Here is a 22,034-nt window from a genome sequence, read left to right on the forward strand (position 1 = left end):
CACTACACTTGTTAGAGAAATATATATATATATATATATATATATATATATATATATATATATATATACATACATATACATATCCATATCCATATATACATACACACACACACACATACATACACACATTTCATTACAGCATGCTTTGTTTAATTGGGTTCGTCGCTTTGTGCTTGTGGTTGAAAATAAATGTAAACAGAGCAGGGTGAAAGCATTCAAAAATAATAACAAACTCTTTTCTGTATAATCATAAAATTATCATTTTTGGAATACAAGTAGATTATTGAAAACTGTGATTAAAGTAATATAAAGTATAAAACAAATAACATCCTTTCCTAAGACCTCTCTGGCCCTTTGTCTAACTTAATGTATCAACATGTACTGTGTAATTAGTACTTCTACTTTCAAGGATTCAAAATAAACCAATAAATAAAAAGTCCCTTTTTCAGTTCAACCAAACCCAGGTACAACAAAGGCTCAGCAAGCAAATTTGGGTCCCATTCAGTTTTTTGCAGATGATGTGATAATTTTGCAGATGTAAATGATTTTTCAGGACCATACAAACAAGCAGAGCTAGAGAACATTTGCTTTTAAATGAACTTGTGTGAAATCTCCTTCTCCAAGCAAGATTTATTTTGATAACAAAAAAAAGAACCTTTAAAATTGCCCGAAGTACAAGGCTTAGTTATCGAACCAATCCAGAACATTCTGCTTGTTCTCTGTGATCCATTTTATGTTGCTCATGGTTCTCTCAATGGACTGATCCACTGCCAGGGTCCCAGAGCCGAATCCAATCTCAGAGTTGTCTGCCTTGAACTGTTTCAGCTGTCAAAACAAACAAAACATAAAATGATTGTGTTGTTTAGGGAGGTGATGCAACCATTTCAAGTCAGGCAGCCTCAAATAACAACACAGAGACCATCAAAAAGTGCAGTTATCATCCTAAACCTCCCACATCGGATTCCAAATAGTAAATCTTTATATGAATTAGATCTGATGGTGTGTCCTGAGACCAGGGGCCTCTATCAATCTGCGTTCTTGTGTATACGTGTGTTCTGATCCTTTTGTCCTTGTGTTCCTGTGGCTAAAGTACCGGCCCAGTACACAAATTCGCATTTCGCCAATAACAGTAACAGAAATGTTTTTGACAACATCATTTTACCGAGGATAAACTTGTTTGACGATTTTTACAATTTGTGTCTGCCATTTCGCCACTAAATTCACTTCTGAGATCTGTTTAGATTTTGAATATACAGTAAGCAGTTTTACGAAAATCGATAGTGAATTAAAAAGTTTCTCCCAATTTGCTTTGGAATATAGAAGCTCCACAACCAACTATAGTGCCTGCCAGGGCTGCTGGTTAGTCACACTCACAGACCCCGACTGTCAGCTGGCTGGAGCTCTGTCAGGACAACAAGAAGGCTTTTATTTCCCTGTTGACGGATCCGTGTCAAAATTCAATTTAATATTCAGTTCATAATTATTGTTTGGTGCATTTGCTTTTCTTACATAAAAAATATTTTAGTAACTGAGTTTCAGTCTGCAATGGTAGATGAGCATAAAGTAGTAACATGTTATTTAGACTTAAGGGGAGACACCAAAGTTTAAAATTTCCAATGCTAATTTCGATCGGTTTTCCTGGGCATGTATACAGTGCACAATAATAATAATAATAATAATAATAATAATAATATACACAAATCACAATGTGGAACTACACTAAAACATGAAACCCCATAAAAATAGAGAATACAAATTTGTTTGATTGTGATCAAAAAAGGTCTAGAACAGAGATCTTCAACAGGGGGTCCGTGACCCCTAGGATGTCCTCAGAGCTAGTAAAAGATGAATTGGCCTATTTGTGAAAAAGAAAAAATGTGATTTACACATTGAAGATAAGTTTACTATAGGTAAGCCATACAGTTCAGCTTAAGGATTCACTGTGCTTTCCACATGTATGTTTAACATTAAAAACATGATGTATAAACGATATCCATTAATTTTCATCCATCCGACCCTGTTTAATATGCAACTAAATTTTATACAGTTTATGTATTAGGGGGTCCCTACGTCATCTCTCTTTTCAGCTAAGGGGTCCTTGGCCTAAAAAAGGTTGAAGACCCCTGGTCTAGAATATCTAACCTGTTGAAGCTCGAATTCAGTGGAAAAGCGTTTGGTGACTCCGTTGATGAGGTTGGAGAAGGAGAATGATCCACCACCATACCTGTGAGTGAAAACAAAGTCAAGGCAAAACGGATAATCAGGTTTATTTGTATGCAAATTAAAGGATTTTTGTTAAAAAAAAAAAAAAAAAAATCTAAAACTGTTCAGACTTTTCTAAATGCAGTAATACAAATCAAACATTTGAAACCAACCAAAAATAATTGGTTGTTGCACTAGTTAAAGGGGTGATAGAAGTTTACCTTGTCATAGTTGAATAACGACAGTTCGGTGGGTAAATAAGATATACAGAGAACCTCAAAGTCCCATTGACACCTCTTTCCAAGGCAAATCTCGCAATTTGAAACTGCCTCTGAAAACGGGCAAATCCCAACGAAGCTAATAGTTGACGTCAACTCGGTGGCTGTACCTTTGTCACGCCCCAAAATTTACATAGCTACAGACCACTGGTCTGAGACCAGTCGGTCTTCTGAATGTAGGTCAAGTAGAGATCAGACACTAGTTTAGCTGTGAGCTTTGCACTTCCAGGGGAATTACAAAGAAGAAAGTTTGAAAGTTTTTCAAGGATAATGAAAATTAACCACATCGTAAATGCAGTGTTCCAGGCTGTACAGGGAATGCTGATACTTCATCGCGAGCTACCGCCAGTCGTGGTGCTCCAGGTAAGCGGTAGTTGGTGGTCAAGTTACCGGGTAACTGCGTGTGTGGCAGGCATGTTCCTTGATATTAATAAATTAATTTACAACGTGGGCAATGAAGCAGGAGTTGTGGAGTTTTTTTATGTCCCAAATGTAACGTTACAACAACACCAGTTGTAATGAAAGTGTCGAAAAACATTGGCATGTGTGTGTGTGCATGACACACTGGAGGATGACTAAACTGTAACTAAACTGTGTCTCTGGTGCTTTGTACAGTAACATTAGTTGATGAGTTTAGCGACTTTTTTCAAAAAAGCGACTAGCGACAAATCTGGCGACTTTCTGTAGAAAAGACGCCAGTATTGTTGAGCATGCAAGGTAATTCTTTCCTATGGCTGCCAAAACAGTCACGGTCTCTCTCTTCTGTTCTGTGAGGAGCAGAGTAGCCGGCAGTGCCGTATGCCGAGAGGAGCAGCCCCTCCCCTCTCTTCTAATGTTGCAGTAGCATGCATCGTTGTAAACCAACCAATCAGCACGCAGCTCATTTAACTATTCATGAGCATGCCATATTAAAAAGGGGGAAAACCTCATTTCTCTCTAGTGCTATTCCACAGAGTTGCATTAGGGAGCATAGAACAGCAACCGGGCCATTTTCAGCCCAACCAATGTTACATACCTTATTAGGAGACCTTAAGGAACAGTGTGAAATACCCTATATAATCATTCTATCACCACTTTAAAATTTTAAAAACACAAAAAAAAAATCTATTATACTGAAACATAAAACTACTACCTTAATAAAAAAAATTTAAAACTACACTCAGTCCCTGTGTTGTGCTCTGTCAAGGTAAGGCCTGCATGGTTTATGATGAGCATGATTGGTCAATAAAAGCTGCCACTGATAATAACTGACTGTAACGACCCGTCTGCTGTTGTGTGATTGTATGCCAATGAATCATTTATTATGTGGCTGTGCTCCAGTTCGGCATGTGAAAATCATAGGTCACAGTGTTACCCAACACACCATATATCTGCAGTTCTGGACATGACTGCTAAGCAGACTTGGTTCATTTAGAAAAACTGAGTTATAGACTACAAATATGGCGCTTCATGTTTCATGGGAATGCAGTGATGTAAGCAACAAAAAAGTATTGTGTTGTACTCACTCCTTGAAAATGTATGACCATCGTGCCCTGACAAAGTCCCATGCCAGAGACTGACCAACCACATTGTTGGCAATGTAGACAATGGTGGAGGTGGCATCCTGCTTTCGGATAAGGTTTGGCATCAGAGTGTACTCCAGGTATCTGAAAGGGTACAAGCAGGACAGAAAGTATATATGTGTGTGTACTGGTCAGTAATCTTGAAATATTAACTGTAGTACAATGTATAACAGTATTAACAAGGCTGTCTGTGAGCAGACCTGTTGAGCAGCCAGGGTTGATTTGTGCAGGCCAGAGCAGAGCGGAGTTTTTCAGCTTCACTAGCAATAGTGGCATTCTGAAACTCATCCCAAGCAAACTCCCACTCTTTGGCGTCACCTGCTGCAATTGCGTTACAGTACACGGTGGAACGCAGGTTCGGGTGGATCCTGAAGCAAGATGACATATTGGAAGTTCAGTACACCATAGATGACTTATGGTTGCACTTAAAATACAGTAAAGAGACATTTTAACAGTGGAAAGATAATAAGTTACACATTGGGATTATATACACTCACGGGTTCATTTTAGTGTCCATCCATTGATTGAACCAGGTCTTGGTCAGATTTTGGCATTCCTCAAGGCCTGTCCTACAAGCCAGGCTGATAGCATTCACCTGATTATACCTGGAGGAAGGGAAAACAGGAAGGAGAAGAAGCATTAACAGGAGCCCAGAAAGAAAACATGTAGAGTATACATGGGGACAGAGAAACAAGGAATATACCTAACAGTTGGGTGGTTTGGTATTATTAGAGGCTAAGTCGTGCTTTGTACGTTATCTAAAATACTGGCTTGGCATGGCCTCTTTACAGTTAGCATTTGGTTTTCCAGCAACATTGCCGTACGGTGTACAGGCAAAAGTGCACCATATACAACATGGGCAGATAAAATGCACCGTATATAACTGTAATATACTGGATTCTGTGCTTGATGTCTTTTTTAGATAATTAAAAAGGTAATGACTGACTACCAAACAAAACCAAACACTAGACAGTGGTAATGCTAGCCGCTGCAAGCTAGCAAGTTCATAAAATGTTTTTTTGGCCAAACCAGAGCTCTTAAAATGGACCAAGAGGAAGTATACAAGAGGAAGATACAAGATACAAGAGGAAACTGGTCTATTCCTAGCCATAAAATAAAGACAACATAATTTCAAATGAACTACAGCTATGGTTTCCCAAGAGCTCGAGATTTTTAATATCGCTGTAAAAAGACACGTTACTATATCTACATTATTACAGGGAAATATTTGGTACTCTATTTCAATAGTTTGTTAAATTATGACAACTGCAGACTCTAAAACATTCTGATGAAACACTTAAATAGGAGATTACTGATTTTGAAAATACACCGCTGTACCTCTTTTACAACCTTAACAACACTGGGTACATTTTCTTATACAGTGTACTAAGGACAATGCAGTGTTGATCTCAAGGATGGAGTTTACCTTTAGGCGTGTGCAACTACTTTGGGGCCCCCCAACTAAAAGGGTCCATAGGTTAATTATAATTATCTTTTTTTTTTCCTTTGCAGGTGTCATATGCCCATTTATGTCTCTTTACTCACTGGTCCATGTGTCCATCAGGTACGTCTCTCCAGTTGCCAGTCATGTTCTTATAGTATTGAAACAGGGGGGTGACCTGTTTCCTCAGATAATTCTAAAAACAAGCAAGACAGAGCTAAGGAAATGTGATAATTCCACGAAGATTAGAATCATAGAAGTAACTTATTTGTGTTAAGGTTTTTTGTTTATTTTTATGCTGATATGTTATGGGTGAAAGTAAGCACACCTGCATGGGACCATAAACCTCACTTCGATCAAACATGAGGTAGAAGAAGTCCAGGTTGTTCAGGGCTGACTTCCAGGGCATATATTCTGTCTCCTTGTTCAGGTACTTGGTGGTATTGAGGGCCCATACGGTAGGGATGATCTTTGCTCTTTGGGGTTACAAGATTGTGAAAATAAATGGGTTATCCAAAATTGAATACAACTTGATCATCATTAATCAGATCTTTAGTGTTCTTGGTTCTACTCTTCAATACACTGGCAAAATAGTTGTGGACCTTCATAAACCTACTGTAAGTCTGTGGTTCCCAAACTGCTGCCCCCCCTCCCCCACCACCCCTATATAGGCGTATATGTGTATATTAGTTATACTTAACCTATATTCATACATACTTAATGTAAACGTCTGTTTCCCATGCCAAAAAGACCATTTGAAGTGAATTGAGATCCGCGGTTTCTCAGTGAAGCGGGGAGAGGGACAGAGAGAGGTGCGCAACAACCAGTTGTTTCAGTCCAGTCAGGCTCTTAAGATTGAATTGTGGCCACTACTATGTATTTTCTTTGTTTTGGTAGTTAGGGTGTAGCTTCATCGTCTGCTTTACGTTTACCTGGCTTTCCTTTCACAAACTTGGCCATGTTTTGCTAGCAGCGCAGCAGAACCATGCATTAGGGTTATAACCCCCTGTTATAACTCTGGGCCCCTTCTAGGGTGCGCACCCCCCCACTTAGGAACCATTGCTGTTTAGAAATGAATTGAAATATGTTGCAGCATCTGTGTCATGCCGGCAAGGCTGTGCAATAGTATAATAATTGTGGGCTAGTTTTTTCTATAAACCCTGCTGATTGATGTAATGATGTTGCTACCTATAACGTCTTTAATAAAGTCGTTTGGTTTTACTGAAGGTAACAAACAAGTTAAATAATTTTTTCTAAGTCTCAGTAATCCAGATAATCATTCTGTCATGATGATGTATTAGTAGGACTTACCTGGCAAGGTTGAAGGCATCATCCACCAACTGAGCTCTGTTGATCACTGGAATAAGCTTGAAAAACAAGAGCAATGTTACTACTACTACTACTACTACTACTACTACTACGATCAAGAAGCATGTTCATAAACAGCGTAGGAAAGCAGAGATCACAATTTATTTTAAGTTGCCAAAAAGTATACCTTATGATCAGCCATTAGACAATTTAGGAGTTTGTTCCAGTTGCCTTCATCATAGTTAACTCTGTAGTAACCCACCACGTTGAGATTGGCCAGCACCCATTCAGTCCCTGATGCCTTCATCGCATCAATTGTGCCTACAAAAGAAAAGGGAGGTCCGAGCTTGTCATTCTTGCCCTACACAAGACCAGAAAATGTAAGATAATTAATTTGTCAATGTTTGCTTATTATTTGTCTTTGGATGATTTTCTTCACACTTAGGCAATAAACCCTTAAAAAGGGGAATTTCTGTATTTTTAAACATTGACCATATTTTACCATGCATTCTTGTGTAAGAACAAAATTTGTTGAGTTTGTTTGAAATTTGTCCAGTATTGAGCAAGAACACTATAACAGGCAGCCACTTCGTCCACTAAAAGTGTGTGTTTTTGCTGCTGACAGACTCAGATTGTTATTGTGCAAGTGTTTGACGACATTATAACGTCCAGTCTAAAATTCTCCCACAGCCTGCAATCTACAAAAAGTAAATGTATGTGTGTGCATTTTATAAAGTTTGTGTTAGCGCATGTTACCAACAAGAGCATATATCTGTAACACCGTACTACACAGTATCAATTCAGTTGATTATAATAATGTACCTTAGCTCTTGTACACTCCTCTTCTGTTGCTCTGTTGTACAGAAGACCATGTGAGGCGAAGGTAAGCTTTTATCGAAACTTTAATGTAACGTCTCAGGTTACACACAACGTGTAAGTCTACTCCACTCTTGAATGCTTGTACCGCTTTTTTCTTTAACCATCTCCTCAATTCCCAAAGCCACTTTGGTCAGATAGAACATGTCATAAATATTTTTCATTTACTGCCGTAAATATTTATTTCAGGATTTCGCCTATGAAATTAAATTGTAAGAATGCATTTACTGTATGTCAAAGTACCCTAAAAGAAAATTATTCCTGAAAAAAAGGTTGATAATTGGACTAGGCCTAAACATTTGTGTGATGCTTTATTAATATTAAAGTTCTACAATGATTGGGCTTGGGTGTGGCCATATTTCATATTTGGTTGTTATATCCTGCAACAAACGTGACCCTAAATTGCGACTGAATAGTCGATAGCTCAATAGCTCCATGGAAATAAAGCTGCCTTGCCTTTTGGCCAAAAATGTTTCAGCTCCACTTACTTTCATTCAGAAGTAATTTTATTTATCAGCACAAAATCACCATGTTATTGTTGGTGTCTGTACACCTTACTTGATTTAACCTTCAGCCACTGCGGCTCCTTGATTATTCCAGTCTTCATCCACTTGATTGGAACAATCCATTCATAACTGTAGAATAAACAAATGTATTATTACATATAGTTTAATGTGTTATTTTGTTTGCCTGGCACCGAACTGTTAAAGGGGGCTGTATCATTTCTATCATAATGACATTAAAATAAAAAAGGATTATGCATTAATAAATAGAAAAAAAACTCCAAGTAGCATAATTTTTAGCAATAATACTAGAATGTATATGGAGATAGCCTAGTTGTTTTACTATAAAATAAGTGGTAATACTAAATTAGTAGTAAAGGCAGGAATAGCAGCAAAATGAGTATTGTAACATGAGTTGTAATACTATAGACATAATAACAGCAGTAGTATTAAAGACAAACACAAAAAATAATGAATTGATTGGTATAGTGGGAAGAAAGGCATTGTACATACTTGAAGGGAGATTCAGTAGTGACATTGGAGTCTGGATCCAAGAGAAAGTGCTCCTGGGATACGAGCCCAGTCTGGGTATTTATGGTAACCACAGGAAAACCCATCTGCAGCACCCAGGTGTTCATGATTTTTTCGACAGTGTCAGGAAGTTTAGTGACACTAAGATCAACAGCCTGTGGAAGCAGACAAACAAGAAAAAATGATGTTACAGCCAACAGTAGGTTGGCACGTACTGGAGATTAAACCGTTAGCTAAATGTTCAAATCTAAGTGTCTTTAGAAAAGAACATGCCTTCTGCAAATGTTTCCATAGGTCGGTGTAGACTGCATTCTCAAATGCAAATTCAGCCAAGTAGGTCTGCAGGGACAAAACAAAGATTAGTTATTTTGCTTTGGAGGGGTTTCTGCTTCACCTGAAAGCGTTGCTGCTCATACAGTATTGCAAGTTGTACATATTATACATTCCGATAAAAATCCATTTCAGTCGAGTTGGCTGATTGTTACTGATGTTCTCATGCCACATATCAGTCCCTCCAGAAAAACGCGATTATGCGATCGCATAATTCAATGCATAATCAACCAAAGTCTGCATATTCATGTGGGGGCCGCATTTTTTCAAATATGCCGCACTTTCACCGCATAAATTGCCGATTTCCGCGCAAAATATGCGGTGCTTGCATGATTTCATAATCCCCGCATTTTTGTTGCAAAAAAGTCACATATCTTCGCAGAAAGTTGAAAAAATGTTGCGTTTACTCATAGACCGTATATAATGGACCAATAGACCCCGTTGCTCTGAACGGAGACCAGTGAAGGCTATTAGAAGCACTTTTCCGGTGATCTCTTGCTTTACTGCGCAGCCTCCAACAGAGAGACAACGTAAATGTGACGTGAGCAACGTGTCTGAAAGTTTTAAGTCTTCTGGTAGCTGTGCCAAGAGAAATCTCAATCATTCCCTATCTTACAGAGACGGAGAGTGTAGGTATATGTAAGGAGATAACATGGGTACAGGCTAATTATTGCTAACTAAAATGCTAGTTAACATTAGTAATTAAACCTAAACAGCTCATGTAAGTCGAAACTGCCTGCAAGCTTATCCTGAACTATACGGTAATTCCTATACTATGTGACACAATCGTTAGCCTATTTTTACAAAAACGTCTGCTACGGAGCCATAACGTGAGATACAAGGTAATGGAGCCTTTTATACATTGTCGTGTTTCTTTAGAACTAAACAATGGACAAATAGAGTCTTTAAACGCTTCAGATGTAAAGTTATTCATTGTCAAGTGACGTCAAAATTAATGCTAGTCAGTGGAATGCTAACGGGAGGGGATGGCCAGGTAGCATCAAAATGGCGCCATAGGAGGTTCGAGTTCTGAAGCTAAGCTTACCCCCTTGCGTTTACTTCACACAAGAGCAGCCATTTCCCCCTGTTGCCATGGGAAAGTTATGTAGTGACGTAATTACGCGACGTGAACATCATCGAAAAGCAGGTGTTGGAGGTTGAATTTGACATGTACTTTGAGTCTCTTAAGTTGGTATCCAATAAGAAAGCTATCTTAATATCTGATGTCTACTCAAATTTCTGCAAGTGCTCCTGCTGTCTATATTATTAACGATTTTTGAAAGTCTGTCTCTTTTGTATCTTTTATTTCCCTCAGTTTAGACTATTACTTTTATTTTTACTTTAATATTATATTATTTGTATATATTTTTGTATCTTATTTGTTTACTTATTGAAATAACTGAATATCTGTAAACTATTTTTGGAAATAAGTTTAAAAAAAGCAGGGTGTTCGCAATTTTTGCAAGTTCCCTCAATTTCAGCGCATAAACTTGCATAAATATCCTGCATATTCCATCGCATTTTTTAAGAAAACGTGCTACACAATCAAGGATTTTTGCCCTCAATCACAAAAAAACTCTGCGTTTTTCTGGAAGGACTGACATATGAAGAAAATCTTCCTGCCGAATGGCCTGATTGCAGTGCTAGTTGGAATTCCTTAAGTTTCCTATGCCATATTAGATATTTTAGAGTTAACAGATGTACTAATGGAGAATTAATTTGTTAAGATCATTTGTACCCAACCCATGTCAAGGGTCAGTAATGTAAGATTTACTGTGTCTAATTAAACGGGACTAAGCTTCACAGTAGCATGTGGTTTCAGGTAAATATTAAATTGTATGTCCCATTAAGTTCTTACTCTGAGTCCCATTGTGAAGACGTCTTCAGTTAGGAAATCCGACAACATCCTCAGAACAGCTGCTCCCTGAGGATGAGCAAACACATGTTGAATGTTTCTCAAGATCAGTCTGTGTTTAAGGATATTGTGACAAAATCTTTTACATATTTGAAGGAAAACTATTATAGAGAAATTAAATCCATAATGTGGGTAGATTGATTTAAGGATCAGAGATGGGCAAAGTTCTGCTGTTGAGGCCTGAGTGTATGAGGTTACCTTGCTGTATGATATAGCATCAAACAGCTCACTGATCTGTGCTGGTTTCTGGATGTCCTCTTCTTTAGAAGACAGAGGGTGAGAGGAGGCAAGGGCATCAACGGCAAACACCCTGTGGACATCACTTAACACGATGAGGTCTGTCTATTATGAGACAAATAAAACAATATGGCCAAAACTCCACCGATTAATGTCACCACCAGCCTACATTATACATTATTGTGGCTAAAAGGTAGGAGGGAAATCCTTACCAGATTCCAGTTGGGCTCAGCATGGGCTGCTCCCAGGTACTCAACATATGATGCAAAGCCTTCATTCAGCCACAAGTCATTCCACCATCTCAGTGTCACCAGATTACCAAACCACTAAAGGAACAGCATAGAGAAAATGTGTGAATGTTCCAAGAAAAACTAAAGATAAATAAGAGGCTCCCAGACAAGAGGTCTACAGCGTTGGATTTTTAGTCACACTGTCCAAACAACAAGGACTTGAGACTTGGCTTGGACTTTACAGCATCTCTGTATGTCTATGTCCGTTCATCAGCTTTGCAATTAACATGCCATTTGCCTACAAAGATTTAGGACTTGAATTGGGACTGCTTCGACATGACCTGACATTTACTGGCACTTGCCCTCAAGGCCTAATATTTGACTTGAGACTTGCTGTAACAATACTGAAGACTTGACTCATACTTGCTCTTAAGGACATGAGATTTGATTTAAATCTGTTTTGATGAGACTTGTGACCGTGACCACTATATTATATACATTGTGAACGCAAATTCACTTGAATGATTTGCTGATCATACAGCATTTCAAACTGTACATATTCTACATTCACATATTAATCCATTTCAGGTGAGTTGGCTGATTGACTTACAGTTACTTGTGAGGTCTCAATGATGCTTCATGAACCATTAGTTGCATTTGTTTAGCCCACTAGATGACGCTCTTGGTTTAAACAAAAAGGCTCAAGGAATAGCAATTCAGTGTGCTTTCAACTCTTTGTTGAACAGACACAGCCATTAAGTGGGCTCAGAAAATAAAGAAAATGCTTAATGGAGCTTCATTTGGACATCACAAATCGGCCAAATTCAACCACGCGCATTATCGGACGCCACCAGCAATCGCGGCCATTCAAGACAATGCTTGTTATTCCACCAGCCCCGACACAGCGCGTCCCAGAAGCATGTGAGCCACGTGCATTCCACAGGCCGGGCAGGATGTGAAGGCATGGATTTTGATTGCATGAGGACTTGGGAGTATTTGTACTTGTAGATAGCCTTTTGGTGACAATGACAGTCAGGCATTCAAGATGTTCTGCTTCTGAGACGCTCCCTGTGTGGTCTGGTGTGTGGTGAAGGATGGAACAAAATTGGCGCGTCACTTCCAGGACTGGTGGTAAGTGATAACTATTGATTGATGGGAATGTTCTCATAACACATTTGAAGAAAATCATCCTGCTGAATGTACTAATTGCAGTGCTGGTTGAAATTCCTTTATAACTTGCCTTTTCAGATTTTATCAGATGCACTCTGCCATTTTACTAATAGATAATTAATTTGCCAAGAACATAAACCCGGTTAAGGATCCGTTATGCTAGATTCAAAAGACATTGTGAAGTTAAACAGTTTACAGTGTTAAAAACTAACCATGTGAGCCAGTTCATGAGCGATGATGGTAGCAATCCTCTCCTTGTTGGAGTTGGAGGAGGAATCTTTATCGTAAAGCAGTGCTGTCTCTCTGTATGTGATCAGACCCCAGTTCTCCATGGCTCCAGCATTAAAGTCTGGTAGAGCTATCTGATCTGCATTAGGAAAGATAATATTTGTAGTTGGTTGCCTGTAGAGTTACTACTTCTTATAAGTTGACCAAGTAAGTTCTAACTGCACCAGTGTTAAAACATGTAATCTGGAGGGAGGAAATTATGAATGTGTAACAATGTAACAAAATGTACTAGGGATATCATCACTACGGTTCTAAATCAAAAATCAATCGAAATGAGCTTTCGAAAGCAGGATCGGCGATCTCTCCACACTCGCCTACTTGCCTGTGCTAAAGAAAACAAAAAAAAAGCCTTCAAAGACGACACAGTGTAGCTTACCAGTAGCCTGCAGTCAGATATTTCTAAACATAATGTCCACTGCCAGAGTCGGAGATAACAGAAAAAAAAACAGAACTATAAAATCCTCCTGCTTCCCTGAAGTGACAACATTTTGCCTTCTCCACGAGCGAGGTAAACAACGAATGTTCTTGACAAAAAAACTGCACTTTGTAGGCTATGCTACAAGGAGGTACCAAACGCCACCTCAGGCAACAGGACAAATATAGCAGAACGTATTTGCAGGCATCATAAACATATAGATTTGACTGGGGAAAAAATATTGACACAGGAAACTCTTCCGTTCTCATTTAGAGCAGGATCTGGTGGCTTTTTGCTTTTTTTCTGCCAATTAGTGGCACTTTTTGTTTCTAACAGTTTGTTCCCAATTGAATGTTATTACATTTAAAATAAATTATTTAAAAGGTGACAACATGGCCTTAGTGTGGTAAATTCGAAAACAAATATGGTGGTTATATCACACTTGATACCATGTGGCCTATTTTTCTAAAGAAGAATTGAAAAGGTAAAGGACAGTTGCCAAGGCATGGAACCAATGATCTGTTGATCTTTAGAAATCAAGACTTGATAGTCTATAAATGGAATAGCCATCAGTGTTAAAAATATATCTATTTAAATCAAATTGTGACCTTAAAATCAAAAATCATATTGAAATCATGAGACTTCTTGAATGTACTGTATGGGCTGGTCAACAAAGACTGGACACAGACTGATTACAACTGTCATGAAAGACTATCAACTATCAAGTTATCAAGATGTATCGGTTAATAATTGTTGCCGTACGTAATCTTCTCCTGTTCGCAAAGCCCTGTCATAAAATGTCAAAACAGCAGATAAGTCTTGCATTAATCAACAACAGAACAAATGATGGAGGAGCATTTTTATGTGGTGTTCAGAATGATTGACAGCTGCTTTATTGGAAGTGGCAGCAAATGTCTCAGTCTACAAAATGAAGGTAATTTTGGGGATGACCATAAAAACACACATGATGGCAATAAACATGAATCCGAGAACTGCTGACTACTGAGGGGACGGGAACAGTAAACTCTGAGGATTACATATTAATGTATAACCTTGGTATGTGTACTGTACTGTACTAAATACACGTGGAAAAGTATTCAGGCAACAAGTTTGAATAGCATACATTTAACAAAGAAGGATAAGGATATTCAAAAAAATTGCCTCACATCATCATTTGTGGTGGACTTACCAGACTTTGGCAGAGGGTAGCTGGAATTGTAATACTCCTCAAAGAACTTAAGAATGGGTCCAGTTTTGTTAAGGGCGTACTCTCCTTGCCCAGCATCAATAGCAGGCTTCCTGGCAAAGATGCGGATCTAAACCCACATCACATAATACACACAATAAAACCCATTACACAGTCTAATTATGCACATTGCTTTGTAAAGCATCTATAAAATTGTTCTGATTGCATAAATTCTGTTTGTGATAAAGAAAAGTGTTGCTGTTGATGTGTTGCTTCAGCCTGTTCATGTTGAATATTAAATCTGTACATTGTTTCCTGCAACAGTATATTTTTAGATACTGCCATCGGACGGCAACAGAGTCACGCATTTTGAAATCCTACACCTGGCTAAACTCATATTCATATTACATTGCCCATAGGGGCCCTCTCTCCAACCACTAATCACTAATTATCAAAAAAAGGAAAATCACCAATCAACATCTCAAAGTATCTTGGTGGTATATTGGGAACAAAGACTTTAAATGTATAACCAGGCTAAGAAAAATACGGTTAGCCCAATTGTTTTGTTATGTTGTAGATCAAAAGACTGTATATGATGTATACGTTTCTAATGTTTTGTGAACAGTTTGGTTTTTAGCAGTTAGCCTTCAAAAAAAGAATATTAGCTTGTGTCAACTAAAACAACCACGCACTATTAACATAGCATCTAGGTTTGTTAGCTAACACTTTGCTTAGCTTACACTATGCTAAACTTGATAACAAGTTAACACCTAAATGCAAATCAATTACCGCTTCTCCTCAGTGATGAAAATTTCACCACTGTTTCATTACAGTAGAAAAGTAACAAAACACCTGACTAAAGCAAATAAGAGACATGATTATCTGAATTTGAACAGCCACTGACCACTTAATATTGAAATGTTTTACTTAGAAAACCATGTATCTGAAATTACTTTTTTTTCTGAATTCTAGATCTAAATTTGATGAACAAAAATTATTTAAATTAAGCTTTTTTTAATTGCAACTTAAGAAATGTCATTTTAATTTCAAAGAAGTGAATTCTGAACAAATAAACTCAGATACACAGTTTTTAAAGTAAAATATTTCAATATTAAGTATTCAGTGGCTGTTAAAATTCAAATACTCATGTCCCTTATTTGTTTCCATACAGGTCCTTACCATGTGTAGGATTTGAAAATTCCTATGACTTTGGTGCCCCCCAGTAGTAGTATCAAAAAAGACACCTTCGCAGAATGCACATTTCTTAAGTTTCATGGAAATACAAGCTGCATTCATGAAAGACTGACGACAAAATCTCTTTAGGGCGTCACTTACCAAAACTCCGTCAACTGTGTTATTGATGAAGGTATAGTCACTGACAATGAACGCCAACAGGTAGGTAGACATTTTCTCAGTTGGCTTAAAAGCAGTCTTCAGTAGATCCTGACCTTCAATGACACTTGATTCTGTAGAAATAAAAATGTATAGAATTATATTGTTTTAGTTTTTAATCGCTTACATTTAGTTAATGTTATATCCATTGTTCTCCTCATATATTCAATTGATTTTGTCTGAAACTGTGAAAATAAGCCTGTCCAATTATCATTGTAGCGCAACTAACCTTTTTCTTCGCCATTGGACAGGGCTACAGTTCCTTTGTCGTGGATTAACGTTATATGGAAAATAGCTTTCATGGCTGGCTCGTCAAAACAGGGGAAAGCCTTCCTGGCATCTGTTGGCTGCATCTGAGTAGTAGCAACAACCCTGACAGAAAATAGACAAATTAAACTTGATGCTTACAGAAACAACCCAATAGCATAATGATTGTGTGGAGTTTTACAAAGAGCCTGATGATACAAATGTATATACATTTTGATCTCCGTGTCAAGCACAGAGCTATAGGCCTAGGATGTTCAGCCTACATTAGCACAATAATTGGAAGTAGGGGGGAAACTGCTAGCCTAGCTCTATCAAAAAGGGGGGAAAAAAATCCTTCCCAAAGGCTCTAAAATGGTTTTACTTGCCTATTATGTTGTCTTACAAGATACACATTTCGAAATAGAAATGTTAAAAACATGACTAGGGCTAGGCTTTTAAGACATTTCTTGACCAACAACTATTAGGCAGAGTGGCTGCATGTTGTGTCTCAAAAAGAACCATGCAGAACAAAATCTAAGTGATGTGGTGACTACATTGCCATCTAACAAGATAGAACATGCCAATAAGACAGTTTTGAGTTGTTTTAAGATAGCTAGCAAGGAAGATTTATGCCAGGTTTAGACTTCACAATATTTGTGTCTGTTACGATGGTTAGATTAGGATTTTAGAGTCATAACTTCTTGCGGTTCCTTGGTCCATGACCAATCAAATCTTCTCAAATCATGTTTCACAAAACACATGATGTTATCAGAAAGGAGCGCTAGAAACTGACTTTCAGGAACAAGAATGTAACCAAACAATATTGTATGTATGAAGCTGGCTGTCTTGTTTTCAAAAAAGCAACTAGCGACTCCATTTCTACTCTATTTCACAGTTCAACAAAGCAACATCATCATTCCTCTTTTGCTTCACTATATTAACAGTTGTGTGTGGAAAAGAGCTCTGCGCTCATATTGGTCAAAGACATGGACATGAGGGAACTTGTCGTGGAAGGCAAAAAAAATAAAATAAAACATGCTAGTATTTCAGTTGACATGTCGTGAGGCAGTGTTGGTTGTGTCCTCTATGATACACTACACATTTTCGGCCAAGTCGTGTTATAATCTTGCTGATAATGTGTAGTCTGAGTCCGGCATAAATTGATGAAGTTACACTGACAGTAGATAAGACGTCAGGCTATTAAACAAATGTAAACAAATGTCTTCTGTGAGAACTTATTTGGAACATTTCTTATCGATCATTGCTGGCTACTGCATGTTCTGCAACCTCTGGGATACACTTTTGCCCTAATTATGTTTCAAGGCGTATCATTTGACACCATATACACATACTTTTTCACTCCGTCCTCAAAGTATTCACTCCTATAGAAGCCTCCCAGGTCATCAGCCAGCTCTCCAGTAAAGTCAGTGTAGAGGTGGTACCTATGGCCCTTAATCAGTTTACCATCCAGCTGTAGGACCAGGTACTGAGTCACACTCTGGAGCCAGGAAGACTTGATTGAGGGGGCACGGACCCCACTATTGACTGATGTGAGCTCTGCCAAGTGGTCATTCTTCAACGTGTAGTTCAGCTTATTGGAGTGTATCAGAATCAGGTCAGTCTCCTCAACGCACTCAAACTCCACAATGGACAAACCTAAAAAACATGAAATACAGTAACTTAAACTGTGATCAACAATAGTAAAAAACCTCAGCTCTACCCAACCCCAACCCATTTGTTAAAATATATTAAAGAGTCTGTCTCCAGTAACTGAAAGGATGGTGGCTTTGGCTATCTGTATCCAAGTTTTAAAATATGAATATCATTCTTTGTGTGCAGGTAGACGAGTGCATTGTTCCCCAAGTGGTTTTGTGTGAAGCACATTGAGCTGACATTGTATGAAATGTGCTATATAAATGAAGCTGACTTGACTAGGTTGAGACAACTCTCCTACTTCATGAGCTAAATACACCATTTGAAACCCATAACATGATCTGCAAAACACACAAAGCTAATAACAGGGCTTTTTTTCTTAGTTCATGAAGTTGACATTTTGGAAATACATTATTCACAAGACAGCAACGCGATGTAAAGTATATCTATGAAGTACTGCACTGAATACACCAAATAAGACTTTCTGTACTTCAATTACCACAAAATGTAGCCCATTCTGTCAACTGCTCTATCTATAGGATTGGGAATGAACTGTCAAGCTTAATGATAATCCTGTGTGTTATGCTATATGGACATTTAGAGAAGCAGGGGCTTCCCCTTTATTATATCTGCTGTTCAAAATAAAAAAAATGTTTTATAAGTCTAGGTAATGGTGTCTAACAGCAAATGTATAGCCCCTACAAATGCACACACCATTATTTGGGCTGTGTAAACCTCTGGGTGTGTACAGACTATGGCTAACTAACATGCCCCTCCATTAGAGTTGTTACCATAGAGTTGATTGTATATAGAAGTTGACCTTACACAACTTGTATGATTATTACCAACTTCAATTTAGAAGATTTAATTCACAAACCTGTATGGGTGGATCAGGTTTTGACACAGGGACTTTAATATGCATTTGCAAAGAAATTTAGAAGCAATGAAGTGCTTTATATGAAGCCATACAACTGTGATAAGAGAGTCAAGTAACATGATCCAAAATCCCTCCAAGCAGAAGGTGTGTTTCTTCTTCATGTCTTTTTTATTCATTGACATCATACACTCTATGTACCAAAGCCAATCAAAGTATTCCCTAATCCTTCCATAATTACTTACAGTACACATTCCACTAAATCAATTCACACAATGCTGTCTGGCTAGTTTATTATGTTCACTAATTATCATACTAAAAGGACAGTAAGACTCATTGAATATGTAAATGCAGTCTTTAAAAAACATTTACATATTTGTTTTACACTTTTAGACTACAAGTGAGGTTATAATTTTGCAACTGAGGGGTTAAAGCTGTGATTTATCGACCTTCTATTAGTCTTTATCTCCATCCTATCCTCTTTAAGCAATGCCTCCAAACTCCTGGTGGTTTTAATTCTTGTTGGCTGAGGAGGATATATTTTGACCGTGAATACCAGATCAATGCAACTACTTTGTATGAAAGTAAGCTTTCTCGCTCCAGAGAATCATAGAGGAGTATTACAGAACACTCATAAAAACCTTACCAGTAAAGATGTACTGTCCATTTTCATCTGGAGTCAGTCGTGGCCACAGGGTTAGATTATAGTTAATCGGCACCAAACTCTTGGGCAGCCGGTAGTTGTCCCAAGGTCCACTGGGCGAAGTTGAAGGTGAAGGTGTTGTGTTGGGTGGTTTGGATGTTGGTCCTCCATCAGTTGGCAAAACCTGGTTATTATTTTTTGCCTTTTCCTGTGAGTAAACAACAGACAGAGCAATAATAGTAGCCAGGGCACCTGCACACAGGATGATGGCCACTACCCCAACAGGTTTACTGATGTAGAAACCTTTCCCCATGTTGCCTGCCTGTGTTGGAATCCCACTGAGACACATATGCGTGGAAGGTGAACTTTTATATGTAGCCATTTGTAGCATCTCCCCTCCCATTCACTCCACCGGGTGATACATTAACAGTGGGATTGTAAAAACCAGTCTCAGCTGATGATGACAAAATTGGCTCTGTCATACTGATAATTACTGACTTTTAACTACATTATTTTATTATCATTTAAATTAAAGTCCAGAACACAAGTGCATAATAACCAAGGTTTTGAGGGAGAACTAGAGTTTTTCATGAAAATGAACTATATGAACTACAAGCTTTTCCAGTTCATCCGAAATGCACGGTCACTTGGATATTTGAAATATGAGCCTTTTTTTTTTTTTTTTTTACTGAAGCAATGACAGTATAAATTATACCCACACATGACAGCTTTTAAAAGAATAGTTTGGGAAATACGGTTAGCCTAAAAAGTGCTACTGTATTCATTCATTCATGTAGCTAGATTTCCATTTTTCTTAGTTCAAGTTTGATTATGCAAAGTCGCCTTATTACTCTTTGTAACTTTTAAGAACATATTTGTATTTATTTTTTATGACTAAAGCACAATAATATAGTCACGTCGTTACCTTCAATCACTATAATCTCTAAGGCAACTTTCACCAAAAAGGCAATTCAAAGTGCTGTACATAAAACATTAAAGAGCAATTAAAACCATTCATTAAATATAATAAATAATAAAAACAAGCTAAACATATACAGTAAAAATACTTGAAATAGGCGGTTCCGGTTAGCTGAACAATAGTGTGGGCAGCAAACCGGGAGAGCTCTGTCACCACTCGTCATTTATCTGACTTTTTCCCCTTCTTATATACGGTGTATGCTTTTGGCGAGCTTGTCTCTAAGGTTGATTTCTAACGAGAATCACGTTAACACCCAGCTCGACATGATCAGAAACAAGAGGTAAAAAAGCTGGACCGTGGGAGCGAGGACCGTAGCGGAGACGGGCAAGATGGCGACCTAGCTTCTGAGCCTCCATAGATATACACTGAGCCGCTAGCTGACAACTGATAACCCAAGAATGACGGCGATACTTCAGTGTTTCTGCCCGGCATTAAAGCACTTCTCGCCGGCACGGATTATCACTAATTTTGCAATACAAATTGCTACCTCCTGACTACCATCCTGCCTTGGAGAGATGTTCGGGACTGACGCCTTTCCCAGAGCCTCGACCGTGGTCAGAGCGCACAGGGTGGCTATCCAGAGGAGACCGGGCGGCACACCTCGCCCCTTCATAGCCGCTATAGTCGATCACCAGTGGCTCAACAGGTAGATCTATAGATAAACTAATCTTTCTGGTGTGAAACCAAATGAAACAATCAAATGCATGTGTCTCACGGCCAATGCGTGAGAGTTGGCAGCTTTGTAACAGGTGTGGCGTGTGAAACCAATCAAGTGGCCATGAGACACACGCATTTCAATAAATCAATTTATTTATAACATTTATTTATATAGCACTTTACAGCAACCAGCAGGTATCCAAACAGTGGCGGCTTTTCAATAGAGGGCGCTAAGGCACCACCCCCATCAAAATTCCAGAAAAAATAAATGTATAGGCCTACTTAAACACAAAAATAATATAAAATAAAAAATAAAATGGTTTACTCATAGGATGTGCTGGCTGGTTTATCGCCTCAGCATTTAATAAAAAATATTTTTAATCAGTTAACTATTTTCTATATAAATATAAGATGTTTCATGCGGTTTCATGGGCAGGGACGCTGGACAAATGGATGTCTGTAAGTCTTTAAACTTTCGGCAAGCATCCCAGACAGCAAAATGTATTTGGGCCAGGTCTTCATTAGCATTTGGTGCAGATCCGCTAAACGGACCTGGGCCGGGCTCATCTTTTCCAACGGACCAATACCGGAACAGGTTGGAATTACGGATCAGAGACAGATCTGGGCCAGAACTGGCCCAGTACAGTTATTAATGCCATGGATCTGGCCCATTACATCTGGGGCTCATCTGGCCCTGGTCTGTGATTCATATTTAGGCTATCCGACAATTAAAGCCCAAACAAATACCCACACAATTTGTAATTTTCAAAATAGTTTTTTTATTTTCAAAAGGCAAAATAAAACACTACAGCCTGAACAACCATCTGTAGACGTGAATCCAGATGATCCAGATGATTTACTGCTCATTAGTTGGGTGTGACCGGGCACGGCGGCCACCCCCTCGGTCACAAGCCGTGGCTTTGTCAGACATGCGATTCTTCCTCAATGCTCCTGTAAGACGTACAAATAGCACACAAAGCAAAGAAACAAAGAGTATGGGTCAGGGAAGAACTGATTAACACTCCACATCCACTGGCCACAAGGGGGTATGACCATGGCTGTGGCCAATCACAAAAAGAGGAATTCATACAAACAGGTGTCCATTAGTTTAGAATGCT

General features: G+C 38.4%; 1 protein-coding gene across 2 annotated transcripts; it reads right to left on the reverse strand.

The window, feature by feature from the left end:
* Positions 1-128: 128 nt before the first annotated feature.
* LOC114559519 (aminopeptidase N) lies at positions 129-20,985 on the reverse strand. Of its 2 annotated transcripts, XM_028584177.1 has the most exons (22): positions 20,747-20,985; positions 19,284-19,488; positions 17,463-17,766; positions 16,094-16,236; positions 15,808-15,938; positions 14,476-14,602; positions 12,796-12,950; positions 11,396-11,509; positions 11,145-11,288; positions 10,890-10,955; positions 8,975-9,040; positions 8,684-8,856; positions 8,226-8,302; positions 6,979-7,112; positions 6,795-6,850; positions 5,812-5,959; positions 5,588-5,679; positions 4,540-4,647; positions 4,243-4,410; positions 3,986-4,126; positions 2,143-2,224; positions 129-825 (listed from the first exon to the last, which is right to left on the reverse strand). In XM_028584177.1, exons 1-22 carry the CDS (start codon positions 20,870-20,872, stop codon positions 682-684), a joined length of 2,904 nt encoding a protein of 967 aa, XP_028439978.1. In that variant the 5' UTR covers positions 20,873-20,985; the 3' UTR covers positions 129-681. The 2 variants fall into 2 exon arrangements, with proteins under 2 accessions (XP_028439978.1, XP_028439977.1); XM_028584176.1 differs by lacking the exon at positions 20,747-20,985 and having other exon boundaries at positions 19,284-20,168.
* Positions 20,986-22,034: the final 1,049 nt, after the last annotated feature.

Source organism: Perca flavescens, chromosome 8 (genome assembly GCF_004354835.1).
Source record: "Perca flavescens isolate YP-PL-M2 chromosome 8, PFLA_1.0, whole genome shotgun sequence".
NCBI classification, from domain to species: Eukaryota; Metazoa; Chordata; class Actinopteri; order Perciformes; family Percidae; genus Perca; species Perca flavescens.